The 21,789-nt window shown below is 44.3% G+C and overlaps 2 protein-coding genes across 4 annotated transcripts in view; one reads left to right on the forward strand and one right to left on the reverse strand.

The window, feature by feature from the left end:
- Positions 1 to 21,789, reverse strand: part of LOC309799867 (U3 small nucleolar RNA-associated protein 25 homolog) — a 351,890-nt gene that overhangs the window by 67,884 nt on the left and 262,217 nt on the right. The gene's annotated exons all lie outside the window — the stretch shown is intronic.
- LOC309799870 (TRAF3-interacting JNK-activating modulator-like) lies at positions 974 to 20,706 on the forward strand. 3 transcript variants are annotated; one of them, XM_082613477.1, is made up of 10 exons: positions 974 to 1,674; positions 3,178 to 3,338; positions 4,302 to 4,409; positions 6,893 to 7,278; positions 8,961 to 9,108; positions 9,241 to 9,304; positions 9,575 to 9,599; positions 9,862 to 9,891; positions 9,985 to 10,080; positions 14,016 to 20,706. In XM_082613477.1, the coding sequence occupies exons 4-10, from the start codon at positions 6,952 to 6,954 to the stop codon at positions 14,376 to 14,378; spliced, it is 1,053 nt and encodes a 350-aa protein (XP_082469603.1). In that variant the 5' UTR covers positions 974 to 1,674; positions 3,178 to 3,338; positions 4,302 to 4,409; positions 6,893 to 6,951; the 3' UTR covers positions 14,379 to 20,706. The 3 variants fall into 3 exon arrangements, with proteins under 3 accessions (XP_082469603.1, XP_082469604.1, XP_082469602.1); XM_082613478.1 differs by having other exon boundaries at positions 974 to 3,338; positions 14,016 to 14,156; positions 14,279 to 14,914; XM_082613476.1 differs by having other exon boundaries at positions 974 to 3,338.

The following is a 21,789-nucleotide window of genomic DNA, read 5'->3' on the forward strand; positions in this document are numbered from 1 at the left end:
CAGCCAGTAAATGCCAGGTGGTCAACTCAACAGGGGCCTGATCTAAATCCTTCTCTTTACTAACCCACACTGGAGGAAGGGGACCCTCAGGTAGAGGCAGGCAGATGATTAGACTATCTATCTCTACTTGAGTCTAATTTGGTAAAGCAGAGTTTCTTAAATCCATCTTATCCAGATTTTCAAAACACTAGCATAGTTACACAAATAACTCTAAATTTACTTTAGTTTCCATTGAACTATATTTACTTTCCATGTATCATTTATACATTTTTACAGATACGCTTTTGCTTTTTTACATTGATTTGGCTTGCTAGTAGTTCATTTTACTGCTTTTGTTTTCTATTGGTATTTATACCTCTCTCCACAAACACACACGAGGACCAGTTCCTGAATTTATTTATGAATAAATAAATGAATTCTACTCTAAATTCCAATTTATTCTATTGCTTTCCCCTTTTATCTCCCTTTTATTCTTACCTCCTTTCTTTTTTTAGAAATTTATTTGAAAATAAATAAATGGCTAATTTGTTTTTAAACCCCCTTATTTAAGTAATGAAAATATTTAAGACTACGAATACAAAAATATTTAAGACTATGCCTTGGCCATATCTCATAGATTTTGTTCTTAATATTCTCATTAGCATTGTTTTCAAGTCATTCTTAGTTACAGATTTGGTTTCCTCTATATTTCAAGAGCAAACCAGGAGGATTTTTTTCCCAAGAGGTTGAAATGTTTATTTCTTCCAACTTTTGCTGTTTCTTTCTTTCTTTCTTTCTTTTTTTTTTTTTGCGGTACGCGGGCCTCTCACTGTTGTGGCCTCTCCTGTTGCGGAGCACAGGCTCTGGACGCTCAGGCTCAGCGGCCATGGCTCACGGGCCCAGCCACTCCGCGGCATGTGAGATCTTCCCAGACCGGGGCACGAACCCATGTCCCCTGCATCGGCAGGTGGACTCTCAACCACTGCGCCACCAGGGAAGCCCTGCTATTTATTTCTAATTTTACTGTACTATGGTTAGAAAATCCTGCTGTAAGAGATAAAGTTGTTTTAATGTTTGCTTTTTTCTATATTCTTTTGTATGCATGAAATATAATAATTTTTATTGTGGTAAAATATACGACATAAAGTTTAGAATTTTAACCATTTTTAACCGTACAGTTTAGTGGCACTACTTAAGTAATTCACATTGTTATGCAACCATCCACCATTATCCATTTCTGGAACTTTTTCATCATCCCAAACTGTGCTTTTGGTGTCACATTCAAGAAATCATTGCCAAATCCAATGTCCTGAAGATTTTGCCCTAAGTTTTCTTCTAAGAGTTTTATAGTTTTAGCTGTTACATTTAGGTCTTTGATCCGTTTTGAGTTCATTTTTATTTATGTGATAAGGGTCCAACATCATTCTTTTGAGGGTAATACATTTTTAAACGGAAAGCAAAGAATCAGAAAATATCAGCTCCAGAAGGGGCCCTCCCCATTTACGAATGAAGAAATTGGGAGAGTAATAAAATAATAAGCCAAGCTCACACAACTGATTGAGGGCAGCAGCAGACTAAAAGTCAAATCCTGTCTATTTTCAATGCATTACACTAATGTTTGCTTTTTTTTAATGATGCTTGCTTTATGATCAATACGGTGAATTTTTTGACACTTCATGGGCATTTGAAAATAAGGTACGTTCTCTGTTTTCAGAGTTCTCTGTGGGTGTGTGTGTTTCTCTTTCTTTCTGTCCATATAGATAGATAGGTATGACAACCTTATTAATTGTATTATTGTCAGAACATAGTGTTAAGAGCTCAGGCTCTGATGCCAGGCAAACCTGTGTGACCTTGAACTCACACTTGTAACCTCTCCAAACCCCAGTTAAAGTAGAGGTGGTATCCCATTGAATGCATAGCCCTAGAAGGGATTTCAATCTTCATACACATTTCTTTCTGACTTTCAGTGGAACCCAAATAGTTGGCCCACAGGAACTCCTATTACCGTCACCTGTCCTCTCTTATGCTCTAGCGCCCTAAACTCCCAGAACCTTCTCATACTTCTGTGCCCATAACATTCTCTTACTCTGCCATCTTGGGCTCCCCAGCCCCTCTGTCCTCATCCCCATTTCCATGTGCCAAGCTTCAGGCGCACGACCTTGGGCTATTGTCTCTCATCCTGAGGGAATGTCGTTTCCCTTCAGTCCCAGTGCTTGAGAATCCATCCTCTTCATGTTCCCCTGCCTCCTCCTGTTCTCTTCTCCTCAGAGAATGGAGGCAGTAGTAGGCACCCGAGAAGATCGTGACATACTCCCAACCTCTGAATAATTGTTACCTTATCACAGCTATTTAAAAGTCTCATTACGTGCCTCACATGTGAAGTCTTAGACTTCATGGGAGCCCCATAAATCATCCATTCAGACGCTGAATGGACCATTCAGACAAGATGAATTGCACAAAGGTTACAAAGCTACTCAGTCAACTTGTCCCAATACGGTTCCCTCTCCACCATCTTATACTGAACTTCTTGGAAACTTCCTGACTATCACATCTGTAATAGTTTCTTTTTAATGCACACAGGTAAGTTCCTTTTAGTTTTTCCCCACATTTCCTAGTTCAGTGGACTAGGAAATATTTTCATAAGATTCTGCCTGCTATTGCTCCCTGATTTCCCAGCCACCCAACCACCATCTTTTCACCTTCCCCTACCCCCTGTCCCCTGTCCCATTGCTTCAGAAAGGAGGAAATTCAGAGCTGACCTCATTCCAGAATTCTGAAAAAAAAAATACCAGTACTTTAGAAGAGCAAAAAGCCTTTACAACACCAGGATTGAGAAGAAGTAAAGTAAGAAAAGAGAAAATCCTTACACAGAGAACTACCTGATACACATGAAAACCTACACTAGAACCTATCTTCTAGGTCAAAAAGGCCTTTTTTTCCCCTTCATAGAAACTGCAAGGTTTGACTCTGACCCAGAGACCCATCCTTGTCTAAGCTAGAAAGGGATTTTTGACTTGAAACTGACAGAGAGCTCAGACCAATCGAAGAGCAAGAGAAAGGGTGGCTGGGATGCCCGCTGGTGGGAGGAACTCCTGAGCCCAGCCCTGAAGGCCTCAAGGGTTCAGGCGCCCCTCAGATCGCACCAGAGAGCAAGAGAGAGGAACTGGGGTGAGCAAGTATTGTGGTTTCCTGTTTCAGCAAGGCTGCTGTACAAAAAGAAAGACAGTACCAAGAAGGGAAATGCTAAGAGGGCCCAGAGCCATGGATTGAGAGCTTGCCCCATTAGAGACCAGAGCCGAGATCTGCCCAGGAGCTGGGATGCTTTCCTGAGCTGCTTGGGTTGGAGCCTGGGACCCAAGGTAACTGAGGAGGAGGCTTTTGTGTCCAGGTTGGGGACCTCCGATTCTGGGGTGGGGCAGAAGAGGCTCTGTCTGTCAGCTTCCCTGGTCTGAAGGGGGAGACACTGGAGTGGATGTTGTAGTTTAGAGTGTTGGGGGTTGGGTACACAGGAAAGTGTCCCACGTTGGTCTCCAGAGGCACAGCTTCCATCACTCTCTGCTCCATCCATAAGATTAGATTAGCAGTGAGTCAGATGACTAAGGGTTCAGGCTCCCCAGTGATGGGGGGTACATTTTACAGCTCCCTTCACAGCAGGGACCCCATAGCACCAAGCTGCCTGCCCAGCAGCTTGGGTGCAGGCCCTTCTCTCCTAGCTCACTCTGAGAGCTCTCGGCTAGGAAGTCCAGACCGTTCATTCATGCAGGAGGCCATTTATCACACACACAGCAGGGAATTAGGAGCAAAGACCGGGAAAGTCAGCAACAAAGCACTGTCAGGTGAGGGCAGCGCGCAGATCTCCCCCTGTGGCAGTGAGCACAGTCTCCCCCAGCCAATACCACCCTTTCCCAGAGCTCCAGCTGGGCCCTGTCATGTCACCAAGGGCTGCCTGGGCAGTGGCCCAGGGACCTTTCTTTGAAGCACATGGGGACCCCTTCCATTTTCTTCTAGAGCCCATCTCTGTCAGTCAGCCGTCCACATGGCTTCTTGTGTTTAAGCAAATCAGAATAACCAAGACCTCCCGGAAAGTTGGGTATGATTCTACCCAGGTGTGCCACACCAAATCCTACCCAGTGTGAGAGTCTGGGGGCCTGAGAACACTCACATCTCTGAGGAGACTTTCCCACTGCAACTCCGAGCTTGGGTAGCAAGGGCTAACGTCTGCCCCCCCAGAAAACAGAGCAGGGCAGCCATGCGTTTCAGTGAACTAGTGTAGACACAGCCCACACACTTCTCTCTCCCTAACAGCCCTTTCTTCTTCACAGCAGGAGGCAGGAGGATTCTCCACAATCAAGGGATCTGCCTAGTCTATGAAGCCTGAGGGATTACCTGGAACCAAACAGGGAGGGGACCTAGCGTCCCACATTTTAAAGGTGAGAAGCAGGCAGTCCTCTCTTCTTTGCCTTTCTGCCAGGCCTGAGATGGCAGTTGTATCCAGACCACAGAGTAGTCCTTTCTCCCTGTAGACTACACCCAGAAGTCAGATGAACAGAGCAACAGTAAATATGATTTCAACCAGGGACCAGCATCGCCTCCGTGGGGTAGACAGTGCCCCTTCAAAGAGAAAGGGGGCGGGGGAATTGGAGGATGAGGCATTCTCAGTCCTGGAGTGCTAGGTTAGCTCGGGACATTTGTCTTATAGCACTGAGTCTTCGATATCCAAGATCTGTAGGACAGGAGTGATAATAATCATATTATTCTAAAAAGCTAACATTTCTTGTGTGCTATGTCCCAGATGCTTGACATGCATTTTCTCTTTAATCCTCATAACCTTAGGAGGTAGGTTCCCACTTTATAAATGAGGAGACAGAGACATAGAGACAGTTAATAGCTTGTTCAAAAGCACGTGGGTAGTAGATGACAGGGCCAGGACAGGAGTCCACACAGTCTGAGTCCAGGGTCGGGGCACCTCGCCTCCCCCATTTACGGCAGAATAACTAGGGCCTATGGCTTAGGACACCACAAGTATAGATTCTGAAAGTGGAGTTTACCTGCACACCCAGTCCTTCATAATTGAATATGAATCGGCCTCTCAGATCCTTTCCTAAGTTTTTAAACGAAGAAAGTGGCAGGTGAGAAGTGAGGGGACCCTACAGAGTAGGAGTGAGGAGAAAAGCCTAAAGAGAGGGGAGAAGCACCCAGGGATGAGACGAGCGGACAAGCATTGACAACTTAACAGTTCTGCTTGGGGTCAGCACTGCCCAAGACCAGAAGATGCCCCTCCAAGCCTGGAGAGTCAGGCACTGGAGAGCGAACAGGGTCTGACTGTGTAAGACTCCCTCTCAGGGTGTGATACGGCCCCAACCCTGACACCCGCCCCCCGCCCCGTAAGGAGTCGTATGACCAGAGAGAGAGAAAGAGAGCAAGAATCCTGCAGAGAATTCCAGACTGATCCAGGAGGAGCAGGGAACTCCAATGAAAGGGCGGAGAAGCTGCTACCTGTTGGGTCTGTCTGACTATAAATAAACCCGAGGGGCCAGAGCCAGCAAATGCCTCCTGGTTGGTGAAGCTGAGAAATCCCTCCACTGACCTCCCCGGGAGCTAGATTCCCAGGGCGGTGGGTAGTGAGGCTGTGGGACAGAGAGAGGCGGCAGCTGTAAGGGGAAGTCCCCCTCCCTTCATCAGTCTCTGGGCTGACCCCAGGGACCAGAATTTCCAGTGTTCAGGATCCAGCTTAGCCATGTCCAGCCCCAACTCAGCCAAGCTACCAGAGGGTTCTAGGAGAATGAATAAATTTGCAGAAGGTAGGTGAGGGAGAGTAGGAAAGAGAGAGAAGGGCACAGAGGAGGCAGAAGGGGTGAGGGTGGGCTTATGTGAGTAGCAGGTAAGGCCACGTAGAGGGGCAGCAAGTGTGGCCTCTACTCCAAGCCTGGTTCCCTGGGGACCTTTGGTTACTGTTTTTGTTTGTTTGCTTTGGTTTCCTTTTTCTTGGCAATAGCCTTATTTAGGTATAATCCACATCGTTGCTGGTTTCGATGGCACGATCTGTGTCTGGGCTAAGGAAAGCAGACTTGGCACCATACTTAGCCCTAACAGGGAGGTGATTCTAAAAAAATGGAACCTGCCACTGGAAGAGATACTGAGCTGAAAGCTCTGAAATGAGTTTTGGTCAGTGATGGGCAAGTGGCAAGTACTCAGCCAGTATGGATCTGGGTGGTCCTGTACCTCAGAGTCAGAGCCCAGTCCTGGGCCAGGAGTGGAGTGCCAAGGGACCAAGGTCAGGACTCCATGACTGTAGGCAATAGCGTGGGGTGTCCCTCCCGAACCATGCCCCGGACCAGGCTGGCAAGATAGCTGCTAAAGGCTAAGCAGAGGACAGTGAGTGCTGGCCATAGGACTGGTAGCACCTCGAGGGGTTTGGCTATCCCTCCAGGCCTTGAGAAAAGTTACTCACCTATGTTAGTAACAACTGGGCCAAGAGAGCAGTAAAGATTCTGGCTTTCCTTTTAGATTGGGGATCAGGGAGCCAGTTTAACTGGTTCTTTAGAAGTCCCTGGAAAAGGAACACAGCCCCATCTGCCCTCCAGAAGGCTAGAAGCTTTTAGTGATTTTTATCAATTATTTCTCACGTTCCCCTAACTTAGAGGCAGGGTGAGACGTTTGGTCAAGGAAGAAGTGGCAGCCAGAGGAATCTCGCCACTTTGCAGAAGGGGAGATGCAGGCCAGAGAAGAGCAGAAATTAGTCTAGAGGCTGAATCCAGAAGTCCTGAGTTCCCACATGACATCATCCCCTCTTCAGTTGTCAACCCACACATATGGGACGCTGTGATATTTCTGCCCCCTCGTCCAGGGAGATGGCCATTTTTCGGCCCATCTCCTGACCCCTCCTCTTCGCCTCCCTCTTGGCACTTGGCAGATCCGGGCAGCTATTCCAGGAACTGGAAGCCAAGCACAACAGATGCTCACGAGGTCATCATGATCAACCCAGACCCTAGGCCTGCCTCTGGCTTGGCCTGGTGGGCTGAGAGCTACGAGGCCAAGTGCGAGCACTGGCAGAAGACCCGTGAGAGCCGCCGCTGCCGCCCCAATGTGACCACTTGCCGCCAGGTGGGGAAGGCGCTGAGAACCCAGCAGAGGGAACAGCTCCAGAGGGCACGACAACAGCAGTTTTTCAGGCAGAGGAACCTGAAGGTGGAAGAGAAAGGCAAGGCACAGAGCCCGCAGGCCAGGGAGCCAGGCCAGGCGACTGACCTCAAAGAGCCCTTGTCTTGGGCCAACAGGATTTCTTCCCCCAGACAGCAGGTGGGCCATGTCGAGGGACACACTTCTCTGGAGGGGATGGGGTGCAGCACCAAGGCAGGTGGGTGGGCTCAAGGTCACTAAGAAGTGATTTAAATGAAGTCCCTCCTTCCTCAGTCATCATAAAGTCTCCCGTAGCCACTTACTCAACAGATATTTTTGTTGTTGTGTTTTGGGGGTTTTTTTTTGTTTAGCTATTTTTTTGTTTTGCACTTGCCTTTTAGGAGAAAAAAGAATCATTTAAAAACAATTCCATAGCTAATTCCTAGTATTAGTTCAAATTCAGTCTATCTAGACGTATCTTCTACAGCATTCATTCATCTGTCATTCAACATTCAATGAATGCTTACTGTAGGCCAGGGACACAGACCAATCTTCTTAACGTCTCCCTCAAATCTCTCTCTCTCTCTCTCTCTCTCTCTCTCTCTCTCTCTCTCTCTCACACACACACACACACACACACACACACATTCTCATCTCTATTCTTCTGTAAGGCTGCTGCATCATCCACCTTCTCTCTTTCTCTTGGGCCATCCCAATTCCAGTATCGTTCACCTAAGGCTGCATCTGGCCCAGGAAGCCCTAGCTTCCCTAGCTTCTCCAGGCCACCTCTGCTCTCTGTGGTTTTTATGAGGTTATAAATCCTCTAAGATCGTGTAACTTTTAGAGGGCCCATTAGTCTGCCCTGGGAAGAAGCAGTGCTGGCAAAACCCAGGGTATGTTGAAATGAGCTCAGCCGGCAAACCGTCTGTGTCTTCCTATCCACGTTGTGAGCATGTGGACAGCAGGGATGGGTTCTCCGGATTCCCTGGGAGTAACTGGTATTGTACTGTCCCCAGAATAGGTGCTCTGTTGGGCCTTCTTAACCAGTGCATATATTATCCACAACAGGAGGTGCTGTTCAGAAAAATGATCCTTGAGCCCAGCTGTAAAATAAAACCAACTGTGTACTTTCTAAGGCAAGAAGGTTTCTATGTGCTTTCGTTGAAAAAATAATTTTAAGGAGAAAAAGAACAGAAAACACAGTTACCTAAAGAACTCTTCCTGAGCCTATCAGTTATTTCAGGTTTCTTGAGATTGAGTTAGTCTGCATGATTAGCTGCCACAGGCATTTCCTAGCCTTTTAGTGTTATGTTACAAGCATAAAAATTTTTAGTTTGTAAGAAGAAAATATAAAAATAGCAGGCAAAATTGTGACAACTACTGCTGCATTCCTCCCTACAGCTGCCTAATTTACCTTCTCTTCACGCAAAACCTCAACAATAGTCCAGCTGTTAATAAGAGGAAGGAAACCACCTCTAGAATAGGACGGCACCTTGGACACCATCTACTCCAAGCTCCTCATTATACAACCAGGAGACTGAGACCAAGAAAAGGCAGGACCTGATCCCAGATCCCCTCACTCCCACCTCAGACCGGTTCTCTTTCCGGGATCAGGGACTCTAGAGAGAGTAATTGGAGACAAGCCCAGCTCCCCATTTGCCTGAACTGAGGAGGACCGATCCCACCAGCCAGGACAAGAAAGGGCAGGAGCAGGGATATCCTTGTAGCTCTGAAGGCTTGAATGGGTTCCTTTGGTTTTCTGGACCCGAAACGATCACTGGCTCATCTTTCTGCAGTCAGCTGGAGAATCCTGTTCTAAGAGGCTCTATCTAGGCTCTCAGCATCCCCCACTTGCTTTCCAGGTGTCAGGGACCAGCTCCGAGGTCTTTGCAACCCAACACCATCCTCCCTCAGGCGCCTGGAGGGATCCGGCTGACCACCTCCCCTCCCAGGCTGGGGGCCTTCCACCACAGGACTCTCTCATCAAGAAGCCACCCAAACACCACCGTGGTAAGAGCAGGGCCTTCCTCACTCACTGGGCCGAGGCATTTCCACTTGCTGGCGGTGGAGAGTCCCTATCCCTCCCCACTTCCCTCACTGCCTCTCCCATGGGCTCTGAATCACCCTATCCCTATCCGTCAGGCACTCAGACAAAGGCAGAAGAAACACAGCCAACAATTAAGAATGACGCCAGTCAACAAACCAAGTGAGTACCTTTCATGTTCCTGACCTCAACTCCTTCACAGCCCATCCATTCCTCTCTTCTAAGCTTTTACCTGAACCCTCCCCCAGAATGTGGAGAGGAGCGCAAGGAACTTCCACGTCCACCTTAATTAAGAAAAAGGAAGGCCTTCCCCCCGCTTCCCCATTGGCTCTTCAGAAGAGATCAGAGAAGGAATCAGTACTCTGCCTCCTGACACTCTTATTTCTTTGATCCATTGTCATTTTTGTTTTTTGTTTTTTTCTTCTCTTCCAGTTATGGAGCTGCAGTTCTAGACACGGTAAGAAAATCCCCATGGTGACGGTGTTGAGTCAGGTGGCATCTAAGCTCCTCCAAGGTCTGACATTCTGGAATTCCATGGTAAACTCAGCTGGGATGGAGGGGTACCCTCTTCCTGGATGAGCATAGACATGGGGGCCTGGAAGGACCCTGAGCCAAGGAAGAAAGTTGACTCAGCACAAGCCAATCCTGGCTCGGGTTCCATGTTCTAGGATTTCAGGGAACCTACAATCTTCTTAAATACCCTTTTTCTTTCTCTCTAGAAAATCATCCAGCTTTCTGAGTACCTCAAAGTAAGTAACATGTGAATTCTCCCCTCAGCTCCTCCATCCATCTGCTCCCTTCTCCTCCAACTTAATCTTACCCTCTTGCATTTTGCCCCCCAGGAGGCCCTACAGAGTGAGCTGGTTCTAAAACAGAAAATGATGATTCTCCAAGACCTACTGTGTGCCCTGATTCAGGCCTCTGACAGCTCTTGGAAGGTAAGGGAAATCTTTGCTTGAACAAAGTCATGGACTTCTATGTGTGCCTATCTCATTCTTCTTTCCATACCATCCCAGCAAGAGAAGGGGCTTTTTCGCTACTGAAGAGGCCGAAGGTGGGGGATGGTGCTAAGACCTAGAGGTCAAACATGTCACAGTAAATATATGGGAAAGCTTGGCTCAATCCAGGGTGGTCAGCTGAGGACACACCCATGGAAGACCCAGAACCAAAAGAGGCAAGAGTTTCCATTCTTTAATTTGTTGGAAGAAAGAAAGGACGGTCCCAATTCAGTTAATACTACTGACTGTGATAAATGCAACTATTTTCATATGGGATTCACACCAATATTTATTCCAAGTCATCCTACACCTACTAGTCAGCCCAGACGTGAATGTCAAAGCGGGAAGGGACCTTGGAGATTAGCTAATTTTCTTATTTTGCCAATGAGGAAACTGAGTGTCAGGGAGGTCAGGTGACTAGTCCACAGTCACACTGCTAGTCAGAGGCAGAACTGGAACTAAAATTCAGACCTCCTGATTTTAGTCCATTCATTCAACAAATATTCATAAGTCATGGTCTCTATACTGAGCACTGAAAATGAGATTAATTAGACAGGGTTCCTGACGCTAGAGAGCTTGCAGTTTTGTCAGGGAGACAGATGCCTAAACAACGCAGAGATGTGAGAAATAAATGTTTTCAGGATATAGTAGAATACAAGGAGGAATGAATGACTCCACAGAAGGGGAGAACTAGGGCAATATTTATAGTTATATTAGTATTTTCCAGGCAAATGTGGAGACAGGAACTATATTCTGGGCAGGGGATACAGCATAGGCAAAGAACCAGAGGCGTGATATAGGCTAATGCAGTGGGTCTCCAGCTTTTTAATCTCAGGACCCCTTTATACTCTTTAAAAAAAATTATTAAAATCCAAAGAACTTTTTATATTTACCACTTTGAAATGAAAACAGGAATCTTAAAATATGTATTGATTTTAAAATAACAATAGTAAATAGATTACATGTGAACCTAAATTATATATTTTTGTGAAAAATAAGTATTTTTTTAAAAAATAGTGAGAGGAGTGGCATTGTTTTATGCTTTTTCAAATTTTTGTTTGGTTTTGTTTTTTGGGTTTTTTTAACATCTTTATTGGAGTATAATTACAGTGTTGTATTATTTTCTGCTGTATAACAAAGTGAATCAGCTATATGCATACATATATCCCCATATCCCCTCCCTCTTGCGCCTTCCTCCCTCCCTCCTTATCCCACTCCTCTAGGTGGTCGCAAAGCACCAAGCTGGCAAATCTTTTTAATGTCTGAACGGAAGACAGCTAGATTCTCATATTTGCGTCTGCATTCAGTCTGTTGTTAATACATTGTTTTGGTTGAAGCATATGAGGAAAATCCAGCCTCACATAGAAATGTAGTTGGAAAAGGGAAGACCTTGCAGATCCTGGATTCCCAGGGGTCCTTGGACCCCACATCGAAACCCCTAGACTTTAATTTTCAGGGAGTATAAGCAGTTTGATGCCACTGGAGCAGAAAGCCCCGGGTGCACAGAGAGAACACCCAACCTCCCAGCCTCTGTGAACATCTGACCTTACCACGTAGATGGCTGTGCTTAGACAGGGAGATGGGATGGGAGGACGTGGGACAAAATTAAGAAGTTTGCAGTGATGTCAAAGAGACTCCTAGGCTCAGCCCTCCCTCTTCATGTCGGTCACTGTATCCGGATTTAGGTGTTTATGTTCAGGGCTCCTGCTGGTTAAGGAAGTTGTTTTCATAGCTGAGTAGGAGCCTGAGACACACAGCTGTGCATGCCCGGTGGTTTCCGGTGCTGAACTAAACTGAGTTGTCTCACTCGTTTATTCAACAGACATCTGATAAGTTCCAACTATGTGCTGGCTTGGGTGCTCCAGGGACAGAGGTAGGGTCCTTTGCCTTTAGGAGTTCCAATAGCAGCCAGGAAGAGAGAGACAGGTCATAAATAACTCTACTGCAGTGTGCTAAAGCTGCAACAGCACTTTCTACAAAGTGACACAGAGAAAAGAGAAGGGAGCAATTCTTCTGCCTGAGGTGGTATAGGGTAGACTCCAAAGGAAAGGGACCACTTTAGCGGGGTCTGGAAGGATTGAATAGGAGTTTACCAGTACAATCTCGATTGGCCTGATCTTGGATTATATGAGATAGAAAAAAGTCAGTTTTCACACTCGAGAAGTGATAGATTTCTGACAGGTGGGGAGATAAGTCAAGAGAACGAGATGGACCGGCCAGACTGCTCCCACTTGATGTTAGGAAGATAAGGTGGCCATGTAGTTAGAATTCTGCAGGGGAACATAGTCTATAGAGTCTATGGGTTTGCAGATCCACAACTTTTATTTTTTCAGTAATGCCAACCAAGCTCATAAGAGACTGACATATAATCCAGGATGCCAGTCTACTCGTTTTCAATGGGGGATAAAGCTGGTCAGTGACCAGCATGGTTAAGTCCAATAACCTGGACATAACCATGTATGATCTCAACCAGTAACTCCTGTATCTGGTTTCTAATGACAATTCCAAGAACATAAGACCCACTCGACATTTAAATCCAAATTTTCAGATGACTCCAAAGCTAAACGGAAATGATTTGATATTGAACTCTAAATTTGCATTATCTAGACTATCTCTTACCCAGGTGGGTAACCCAGAATCGACAGTAAAAGGCTCCTGCTTTCCCCAAAATCACAGGGCATAAAAATGAAAAGCACTGGAAAGGCAAGACCCCCAGTGAATTTGCAAAGCTGCTCTTGTGTCTTTTTCTTTTTGACCTTGAAGCCAGGAGAAATTCTAAAAATACAAATGTATTAATTTTTAAAACTTGACTTTACTGAATGTTGTTCAGATCCCCAAGCCTACAAAAATAATTTTATTTTTTTAAAAATGCTCCCTGCCTCAAAGGAGTTTACAATCCCTTAAAGGAGACAGATGAGTCAATAGATTAGAAATATAGATACTATGTGAACACCAGTAAAACTGCCTAATCCATAAAGAGTCGGGGGGTAGGTATGGTTGGCCAAGTTTATCGGAATTTATGATTCTAGGGCTGAATCTTGAACATGGGTAGAAGTTAACCAGGTGAGAAGCGTGGGTCACGATACTCTAAGCAGAAGAAGCTTTATGGGCAAAGGCAGAGGCTGAAAAGCACAGTGCTTAGGGGACCTACAAGCAGTTCAGCGTGCGTGGAGGCAGCATGAGATGAAAGTCTGGGCTTGTGAGTAGGAACCATGCCAAGGAGTTTGGACCTGATTCTTAGAACACTGAGAACCACTGAGAGATTTAAGCAGGTTGTGATGGGATCAGATTTAAGTTTTAGAAAGAACCCTCTAGCTGCAGGACTGAAAAGGGTTTGAAGGGAGGCAAGGCATGAAGATAATACATAGTCTCTATATAATCCATATAATAGTGTTACTAGGGCCTGAACTAAGGAGGAGGCAGTAGGGATAGAGGATACAGGTAATGAGCTGTTAGAGATGTTGACTTGACAAAGCTTGATGATGAACTGATTCCTTGAAGAAGGTGAGAGAGAGAAATCAAGGATGATTCCCTGGTTTAGGGTTTGGGAGACTGGGTGGGTGGTGATGCTGGCCACTGAGATAGGAGCAGGTTTAGAAAGATGATTTCCCTTTGGAAATGTCGGATTTCAAAGGCCTGTGGAAGGCCTAGGGGAGAATGCCCGGCATGCCCAGGGCAGTTTTTTATCCCCACTCACCTCTCACATCACCTGAGGGACTCTCCCTGCCTGCCTCCAGCCCGGAAGAAGATCCACCAGATTACTGACATCTCTGCCCTGTGGGCAAGGACCAATTTCTTTTCATTTCTGTATCCCTGCTCAGGCTTTAGCACATAGTAGGTCAATGTGTATTTGTTGAATTGCCTCAAATTTACAGAAATACACTTCTCGGGGAATGAATAAGTTGCTATTAGAGATGGAAGACCAGAGAAACAGCTATGAGCAGAAGGCCAAGGAGACACTGCAGAAAGTGCTGGAGGAGAAAATGCGTGCAGAACAGCAACTGCAGAGCACACAGGTGTGGGGATGCTCCATAATCCTTGGGGCTGGGAACCCTGGGGCAGTCTGGGTGGCAAGGGAGCCAGCTGCACCACTCCCTGGAACCCCCAAGGCACCACCCTCTCCTCTGATCTCCTTCAGCGGTCCCTGGCTCCGGCCGAGCAGAAGTGTGAAGAGTGGAAGAGCCAGTACGAGAGCCACCCCCAGCATGCAACTGCCCCCTACCCTGCCAGCCCAGTAATCATGAATGCCGTCTTCCTTCTCTTTTTTACAATGTGGTACATATGGATTTTCTAAAAATTAGATTTAACCAGCTTTTAAACCTTTCTTTCTAACAATATTAGTACTCTCTGACTCTCCAAATGTGCCTTTTAAAGTTGATTTAATTTATGGAAAAAATCACCCTTCATACTTTCCCTTAGATTGTTCCAGGAAATGTTTATAGCTGCTTCCAAGACAAATTCTAATACTTTCTCTCAGACAAACTTCACAATATTTCCATGTGGTAAGTAGTGTGGAGGTAAAAGACAATTCATCACAGGGACATCTCCTATGAAAATAAAATTAGAAACTAGCTTCTAAACATGCAGAGAGAAGGGCGTGGTGTCAGGCACTAATTTCCTTGAGAATTCCTCTCCATTTCTAATAGACGTTCTTATTTACCAAGATCCCTTTTCATTGGTGTCCTATTCCAGACTGTTCCACTCTGCCCATCCTCATCCTGTAAAATACATTCACACTCTTTTGTGACCCTACTTATTTGCCCATTAAATAATCAATCATAGAACTGTCAGAATTAAATATAGAGTGAAATTAAAATAATGTAGTCACTTGGAGGGTTTAAGCAGCTCCACCAGAAAATACTGGGCATGGATTTAAAGAGGCTGTGCGGGACCTGCTCTTGTCCAAGTTCCTTCTCAAGAACTATCTGAAATAAGCCTAAATTCAGAGTTAATCAGATTGTCCTGCTTTCTCAGGTGGACTGGAATTCACTGCTCTTTCCCCTCAACTCCCTGATGTCAGTGGCACTTTCCGGAGATGAGGTGGACTTCTCTGCCTCCTGCAGAAGCTCAGTTCCCCCCGGGCCCACTCCCTGTCTGAATCCCACACTTGAGGCCAGATGCCAGCCTTCCCAGAACATTCGTGGTCTCATTTCAGTTTTTGACCTGCTCAGATTGAGTCCCTGTAGACTCTTTCTCAGCTTGAAACCTGATCTTCAACCCCTTTCCCTGACCTCGATGGTTACCTTCCTACATTAGGCCTCAGGTGCTTTAACTATAAAATGATATAGTTGCCCTTAATTCTAAAGTCTTCTTCCTAAAGCTCTACAATGTGCTGGCTCCTTGAAAATGTTTCTCTTTGCTGGTTTTAATTTTGTAGAGAATTAAAACCACAGCTACTCTAAAAGACAGTAAGTTACATTGGATAAGGAAAGTGTGCTTTTGTAGTTAGATTAACAGGGATGGAAGACGACTTAGTATGTTTTAAGATACTCACGATCCATTCTCGTGAGAGTCGGGAAGAAGGGGAAGAGAGTTAATAAAATACCAAACGATTGTGACAAATTAAGTTAACAAAGATGTAACTGATTAGTTACTACTCGAATAAGCCACACATATCCAATTCAAGTTTTCCTTTATTTTTCTAAGAAGGCATCCCAGTGAACTGAGTCCCATGTTCAGGAACTCCACGTTCAATGGCTTAGTCTTTAAAAACTGTTATGTTGCTGGAAGGTGAAATATTGCCCATCAGTCCTAATTGATGTTTAGCTATCACGCACATTTGAAATAAATTTATTACTTTGCCTGATCTCAGTGTAATACATTCCAAAGGGGCAAAGAGCACACGAAAATTTATGGAGTCTCCATCTTCTACACTAAAGTGTGCAATAAATTACATATTATTTGGCCATGAAATTCACAAGCCATAGAAACCACACCATTAGCAATGTATACAGTGGTAAACAGCAGGTAATGATAATGATATAAAACAAAACAGACTGTGTATGTTGGCACTGCTGCCAATAAAGCAATCATTAAATACATTCGTATGCATCTACGCTAGGTAAGCTCTTTGAGGGCAATTGCTATGAATTCTACATACCTGTCAGGATATTATATATAGCCCAGTTTCTATGGCCTTTATTCAGAGACGCTGAGAAAGGGTTACTGTGGGTAAATTCAGACCTTTTCTCAATATAGAATTTGGTCAACATGCATTCTGAACAGCAAAATTTCACACTGCTTTCAATTTTCCTACAGTACTTGCCACCTCAACAAATGCAGGATTAAGTATAATGGATTATAAGTTAGAAAGGAAAGATGGAAGAAAAGAAGGAAGGTAGAAAAAAGGTGGGTGTGGAGTACTTCAACATTTACATAAAGAGTGGACCTAAAACTAACCTGAGGTTACCCTAAACTATTAGTATATGCTATAGAAACTTAAGTGAAAAAATAAAAAAAACCCAGCAAGGGAAACTCAAAGATTCTTTGTTTTTTTCACTCTATTGCATATACACGTCCAACTTAATCTATATGCTCATGTCCAATAAAAGAGCATTGTTTTGCAAGGCTACTTGGGTTCTATCAGCATGTAAAGGTCGGACAACTCAACTTTAGCAGAGCTAGCCTTCAGGTGAATAACTGCTTCTTTCAGGTTGTGAGCATCTGAATTTTCCGGAAATATTTCCCCAAAAATGAAAACTAAAAGAGTCCTAGGACAGCGTCCTTTAGAAGTTTTATAGTATCAAAGTTTTTGGAGGAAGAGTATCTTTGTCGATTATCAACACGATGATTTCAAGCAGGTCAATTTATGCTGAGAATATTATATAACAGAACCCACTTCACCTCCATTATACTGACAGTGGTCTTCCTTACTTCAACCTTGTGCTTCTTAGTAAAGTTGAAAATACTAAGCCAAGAACAGACAGTGACAATGCCAGAGACTCAGATGTACCTATAGGTGCCTTCAGACAACATCGCCACCCAGGCTAAAGTCCTGGTTTAAAACATCCCAACATGAATGACTCTCAAAAACCATATGCTGAGCAAGTGAAGCCAGATCAAAAGGGCACCTACTGTATTATTCAACTTACATGAAATTCTAAACTGGGCAAAATTCATCTCTAATGATAAAAAACAGATCTGTGGTTGCCTTGGGTTGGGAGATGGGGATACTTTTGCAAAAGCCTAGGAGGAAACTTTCTAGGGTTTTAGAATTGTTATCGATCTTTATGGGGGTGGTAGTTATACAAATGTATACATTAATTAAAAGTCACTGAACCATTGATTAAAAATGTCTGCATTTTATTGTATGTAAATGATACCTTAATAAGGTTGATTACAAAATGAACCAAAACCAAAACAAAGCAGAAGAAAAACCTCTCAAGATCTCAAAGGAAAAACACTGTTTTCTTCCAGGGTGCCAGATTGGAAATGAGGCATTGGTCTGTTCTACCTCACATTATCCCTAGGATTATCTAGTCTATTTTAAAGCACTAGAGTCCCGTATCAGAAAAACTCACCCCATGTTTTATTACTTTGATTTCTTCTCTGCCTCTTCTCCCAACATGGTGAAGTTATTTATGGAAGAAAAACCAGCTTTTTCCAACTTTGCATCATCACATATTCTTTCCAAAGCTATTATTTATGGAATAAAATTTGGCTACACTTTGTAAAAATCTAGCTTTTTGAGCCGTACAAATCTTAACAGTTAACCTACTGCCTCCATTGGAATTTGGAAAAAAAATATTTTGAAAATGAATAGCTGAGATTTGACATTTTTGTTTTTTGTGATTTTCTCTTCCCCTAAGAGAGAAGTGAGTAGGAATGAGAAACACATACATAAAGAAAAAAAATTATCTTGCTGCCTTTGCATGGTTATAATTTATAGGAGGCCCTTTTCAACAATAATCTATTATCAGAATCAATAAAATATAATCTCCATGAAGGCCAGGCCAGGATATTTGTCTCTTTTTCAGCAGATTGCAATACAAACCACATTCATGGATTTGCTTCTTGATGATCTTTGTAATGCTGTAACAGCTGACCATTTCCTCATGCCTCTTCACCTTAACTTAAACCTGGTTTTTCACTAATGACCTCACATTTCCTTCTCTATCACTTGGTTGTCGGCCTCTTTTCCAACTCCAACTCCAACTCGCATTTCACTCTGGAACCAAAGGAAGACTCCCACCTTCCTGCTTTTTAGTGATACCTCAAGGTCATTACCATATTGTGATCACCCTGAAGAATAGCCAGACAATTGCTATTGCAGAGCCATCTGAGAGTTTGTAGCTCTAAAAATTAACTAAGGACCACATTTGTCCAAAATATCCTAGTTTAAGATTTTGGTAATACAGCAACAGTAATTCCGAAGTCGTTTATGACAATCAGTGTGGGAAGCACCCTCTTTCAGGAAGATCCTTTGCCATACAATACTCTTTCCCTGTCAGGTAATAAGGAAGCACGGCCGTGGAAAGTAACCTCCTGTGGAAAGAAATACTTGGCTTCGAGACGGCTTGAAGTTCATACATTTTTCTTGAATTAGATTCCCCATTAATTACTTTATCCACAAAGAGGTAATTATCAGAATTCTGTAAGCAATTAAGGAGATGCTACTGCACATTCTTTCAGCTTGTTGACCTTTCTCACTTTATTTCATGTGGCTATCTGAAACATCAGTGATTTACATGTCTTTTTTTTTAGCAGATTTCTGTGTGTGTGTGTCCCCATGATGAAAACATCATTAAAATAAGATATCATGAATAGACTCTTAAGAAGCAGAGTCTACTTAAAGTCCCAGAAAATGTGAAAGCACTAATATTCATGGACAACTCTACATTCTGAAAGTTACTCCAAATTTTATTGATCTCTATTTTGTCTAGGAGTTTTTCAAGTTTTCTACCATGATCATTTGTTAGTTTTTTTTTTCTTTAGTCAAATTCATTCTTTTTTTATTTTTTTATTTTTATTTAAATTTTTCTTTATTTTTTATTTTTATTTTTTGCTTTATAACAAATTTAATCAGTTATACATATACATATGTTCCCATATCCCCTCCCTTTTGCGTCTCCCTCCCTCCCACCCTCCCTATCCCACCCCTCCAGGCGGTCACAAAGCACCGAGCTGATCTCCCTGTGCTATGAGGCTGCTTCCCACTAGCTATCTACCTTACATTTGGTAGTGTATATATGTCCATGCCACTTTCTTACTTTGTCACAGCTTAAACTTTATACAACTGAAAAACAAACCAAAAAAAAGGTTTTGTACTTCTATCATGTAGGTTCTAAATTGTCTACAACAACAGACAAACTTTCATGGACTTAATATTAGGACTCAAGGTATAGTTATAACTGGGGATCCTACTGCATTTAAACAAGGTACCCTCTACATGGAGATTTGACTAAATTTAAATAAAAGTCTCCCTGTACTCTTAGGGGAGTTACCAAATATAAAATAGAGGAAAATTAGGTATTCCTCATCTTAACCATCAGAACTATTGCCTTGCTTAAATTTCCCATGGTTATATAGCGTCCTTGTCCTAAAATATCTCCTAGTGGGCGTGGATACTCTGGCCCAATAAGTAATAAATTAAATTAAATTAAAGCTATGGCACTTGGCTTGCAAAAATAACCCCTCACACCTAGTTAAAATAGTTGATACAGCACTATATAAATTAGAATAGGGCTTTTAAGGATTGAAACCCATTATACAAGACCTATTTAAAAAAGGGATGATAATCTCCACTGTCTATCCATTTAAGCTCTTTGTCAGGCAATTTGCATATCTCCATTTCTTTGAGGTTTGTTACTGGAAAACTATGTTCCTTTGGTAGTGTCATGTTTTCTTGATTTTTTTTTTTTTTTTTTTTTTTTGGCGGTACGCGGGCCTCTCACTGTTGTGGCCTCTCCCACTGCGGAGCACAGGCTCCGGACGTGCAGGCTCAGCGGCCAGGAGCAGCATGTGGGATCCTCCCGGACCGGGGCACGAACCCATGTCCCCTGCACCAGCAGGCAGACTCTCAACCACTGTGCCACCAGGGAAGCCCATGTTTTCTTGATTTTAATGTTTCTCAAAGTCTCGTATTGCTTTCCCATATTAGGGAAGTTTTCAACTATAATCTCTTCAAATATTTTCTCAGTCCCTTTCTTTTTCTCTTCTTCTTCTGGAACCCCTATAATTCGAATGTTGGTGTGTTTAATGTTGTCCCAGAGGTCTCTGAGACTGTCCTCTGTTCTTTTCATTCTTTTTTCTTTATTTTGCTCTGCAGCAGTTATTTCCACTATTTTATCTTCCACCTCACTTATCCGTTCTTCTGCCTCAGTTATTCTGCTATTGATCCCATCTAGAGTATTTTTTATTTCATTTATTGTGTTTTTAATCGATGCTTGATTCATCTTTAGTTCTTCTAGGTCCTTGTTAACTGTTTCTTGCATTTTGTCTATTCTATTTCCAAGATTTTGGATCTGGGAAATAGAATCTTGGATCATCTTTACCATCATTATTCTGAATTCTTTTTCAGGTAGACTGCCTATCACCTCTTCATTTGTTAGGTCTGGTGGGTTTTTATCTTGCTCCTTCTCCTGCTGTGTGTTCTTCTGTCTTCTCATTTTGCTTATGTTACTGTGTTTGGGGTCTCCTTTTTGCAGGCTGCAGGTTCGTAGTTCCCGTTGTTTTTGGTGTCTGTCCCCAGTGGCTAAGGTTGGTTTAGTGGGTTGTGTAGGCTTCCTGGTGGAGGGGACTAGTGCCTGTGTTCTGGTGGGTGAGGCTGGATCTTGTCTTTCTGGTGGGCAGATCCACATCTGGTGGTGTGTTTTGGGGTGTCTGCAGACTTTTTATGATTTTAGGCCACCTCTCTGCTAATGGGTGGCGTTGTGTTCCTATCTTGCTAGTTGTTTGGCATAGGGTGTCCAGCACTGTAGCTTGCTGGTCGTTGAGTGAAGGTGGGTGCTCGTGTTGAGATGGAGATCTCTGGAAGATTTTCGCCGTTTGATATTATGTGGAGCTGGGAGGTCTCTTGTGGACCAGTGTCCTGAAGTTGGCTCTCCCACCTCAGAGGCACAGCACTGACTCCTGGCTCCTCAATTTGGGATGATGTGTTGTCCATTCATGTATTCCACAGATGCAGGGTACATCAAGTTGATTGTGGAGCTTTAATCCACTGCTTCTGAGGCTGCTGGGAGAGGTTTCCCTTTCTCTTCTTTGTTCTCACAGCTCCTGGGTCTCAGCTTTGGATTTGGCCCCGCCTCTGCGTGTAGGTCTCCGGAGGGCGTCTGTTCTTCGCTCAGACAGGACAGGGTTAAAGGAGCAGCCGCTTCAGGGGCTCTGGCTCACTCAGGCCGGGCGGGAGGGAGGGGCACGGAGTGCGGGGCGAGCCTGCAGCGGCAGAGGTCGGCGTGACGTTGCACCAGCCCGAGGCGCGCCGTGCGTTCTCCCAGGGAAGCCGCCCCTGGATCCCGGGACCCCGGCAGTGGCGGGCTGCACAGGCTCCCGGAAGGGCGGTGTGGACAGTGACCTGCGCTCGCACACAGGCTTCTTGGCGGCGGCAGCAGCAGCCCTAGCGTCCCACGCCCGTCACTGGGCTCCGCGCTTTCAGTCGTGACTCGCGCCCGTGTGTGGAGCCCCTTTAAGCAGCGCTCTTAATCCCCTCTC

Source organism: Mesoplodon mirus (genome assembly GCF_964341445.2).
Source record: "Mesoplodon mirus genome assembly, chromosome: 3".
NCBI lineage: Eukaryota > Metazoa > Chordata > Mammalia > Artiodactyla > Ziphiidae > Mesoplodon > Mesoplodon mirus.

What these genes read in the sequence shown, in the direction of transcription:
- LOC309799870 (XM_082613476.1), top strand. Translation starts at nt 6,952, where the DNA reads ATGATCAACCCAGACCCTAGGCCTGCCTCTGGCTTGGCCTGGTGGGCT. An exon ending in GAGCTGCAGTTCTAGACACG is followed by an intron (nt 9,600 to 9,861) that starts GTAAGAAAATCC and finishes CTTTCTCTCTAG; the next exon opens with AAAATCATCCAGCTTTCTGA. An exon ending in AGCTTTCTGAGTACCTCAAA is followed by an intron (nt 9,892 to 9,984) that starts GTAAGTAACATG and finishes TTTGCCCCCCAG; the next exon opens with GAGGCCCTACAGAGTGAGCT.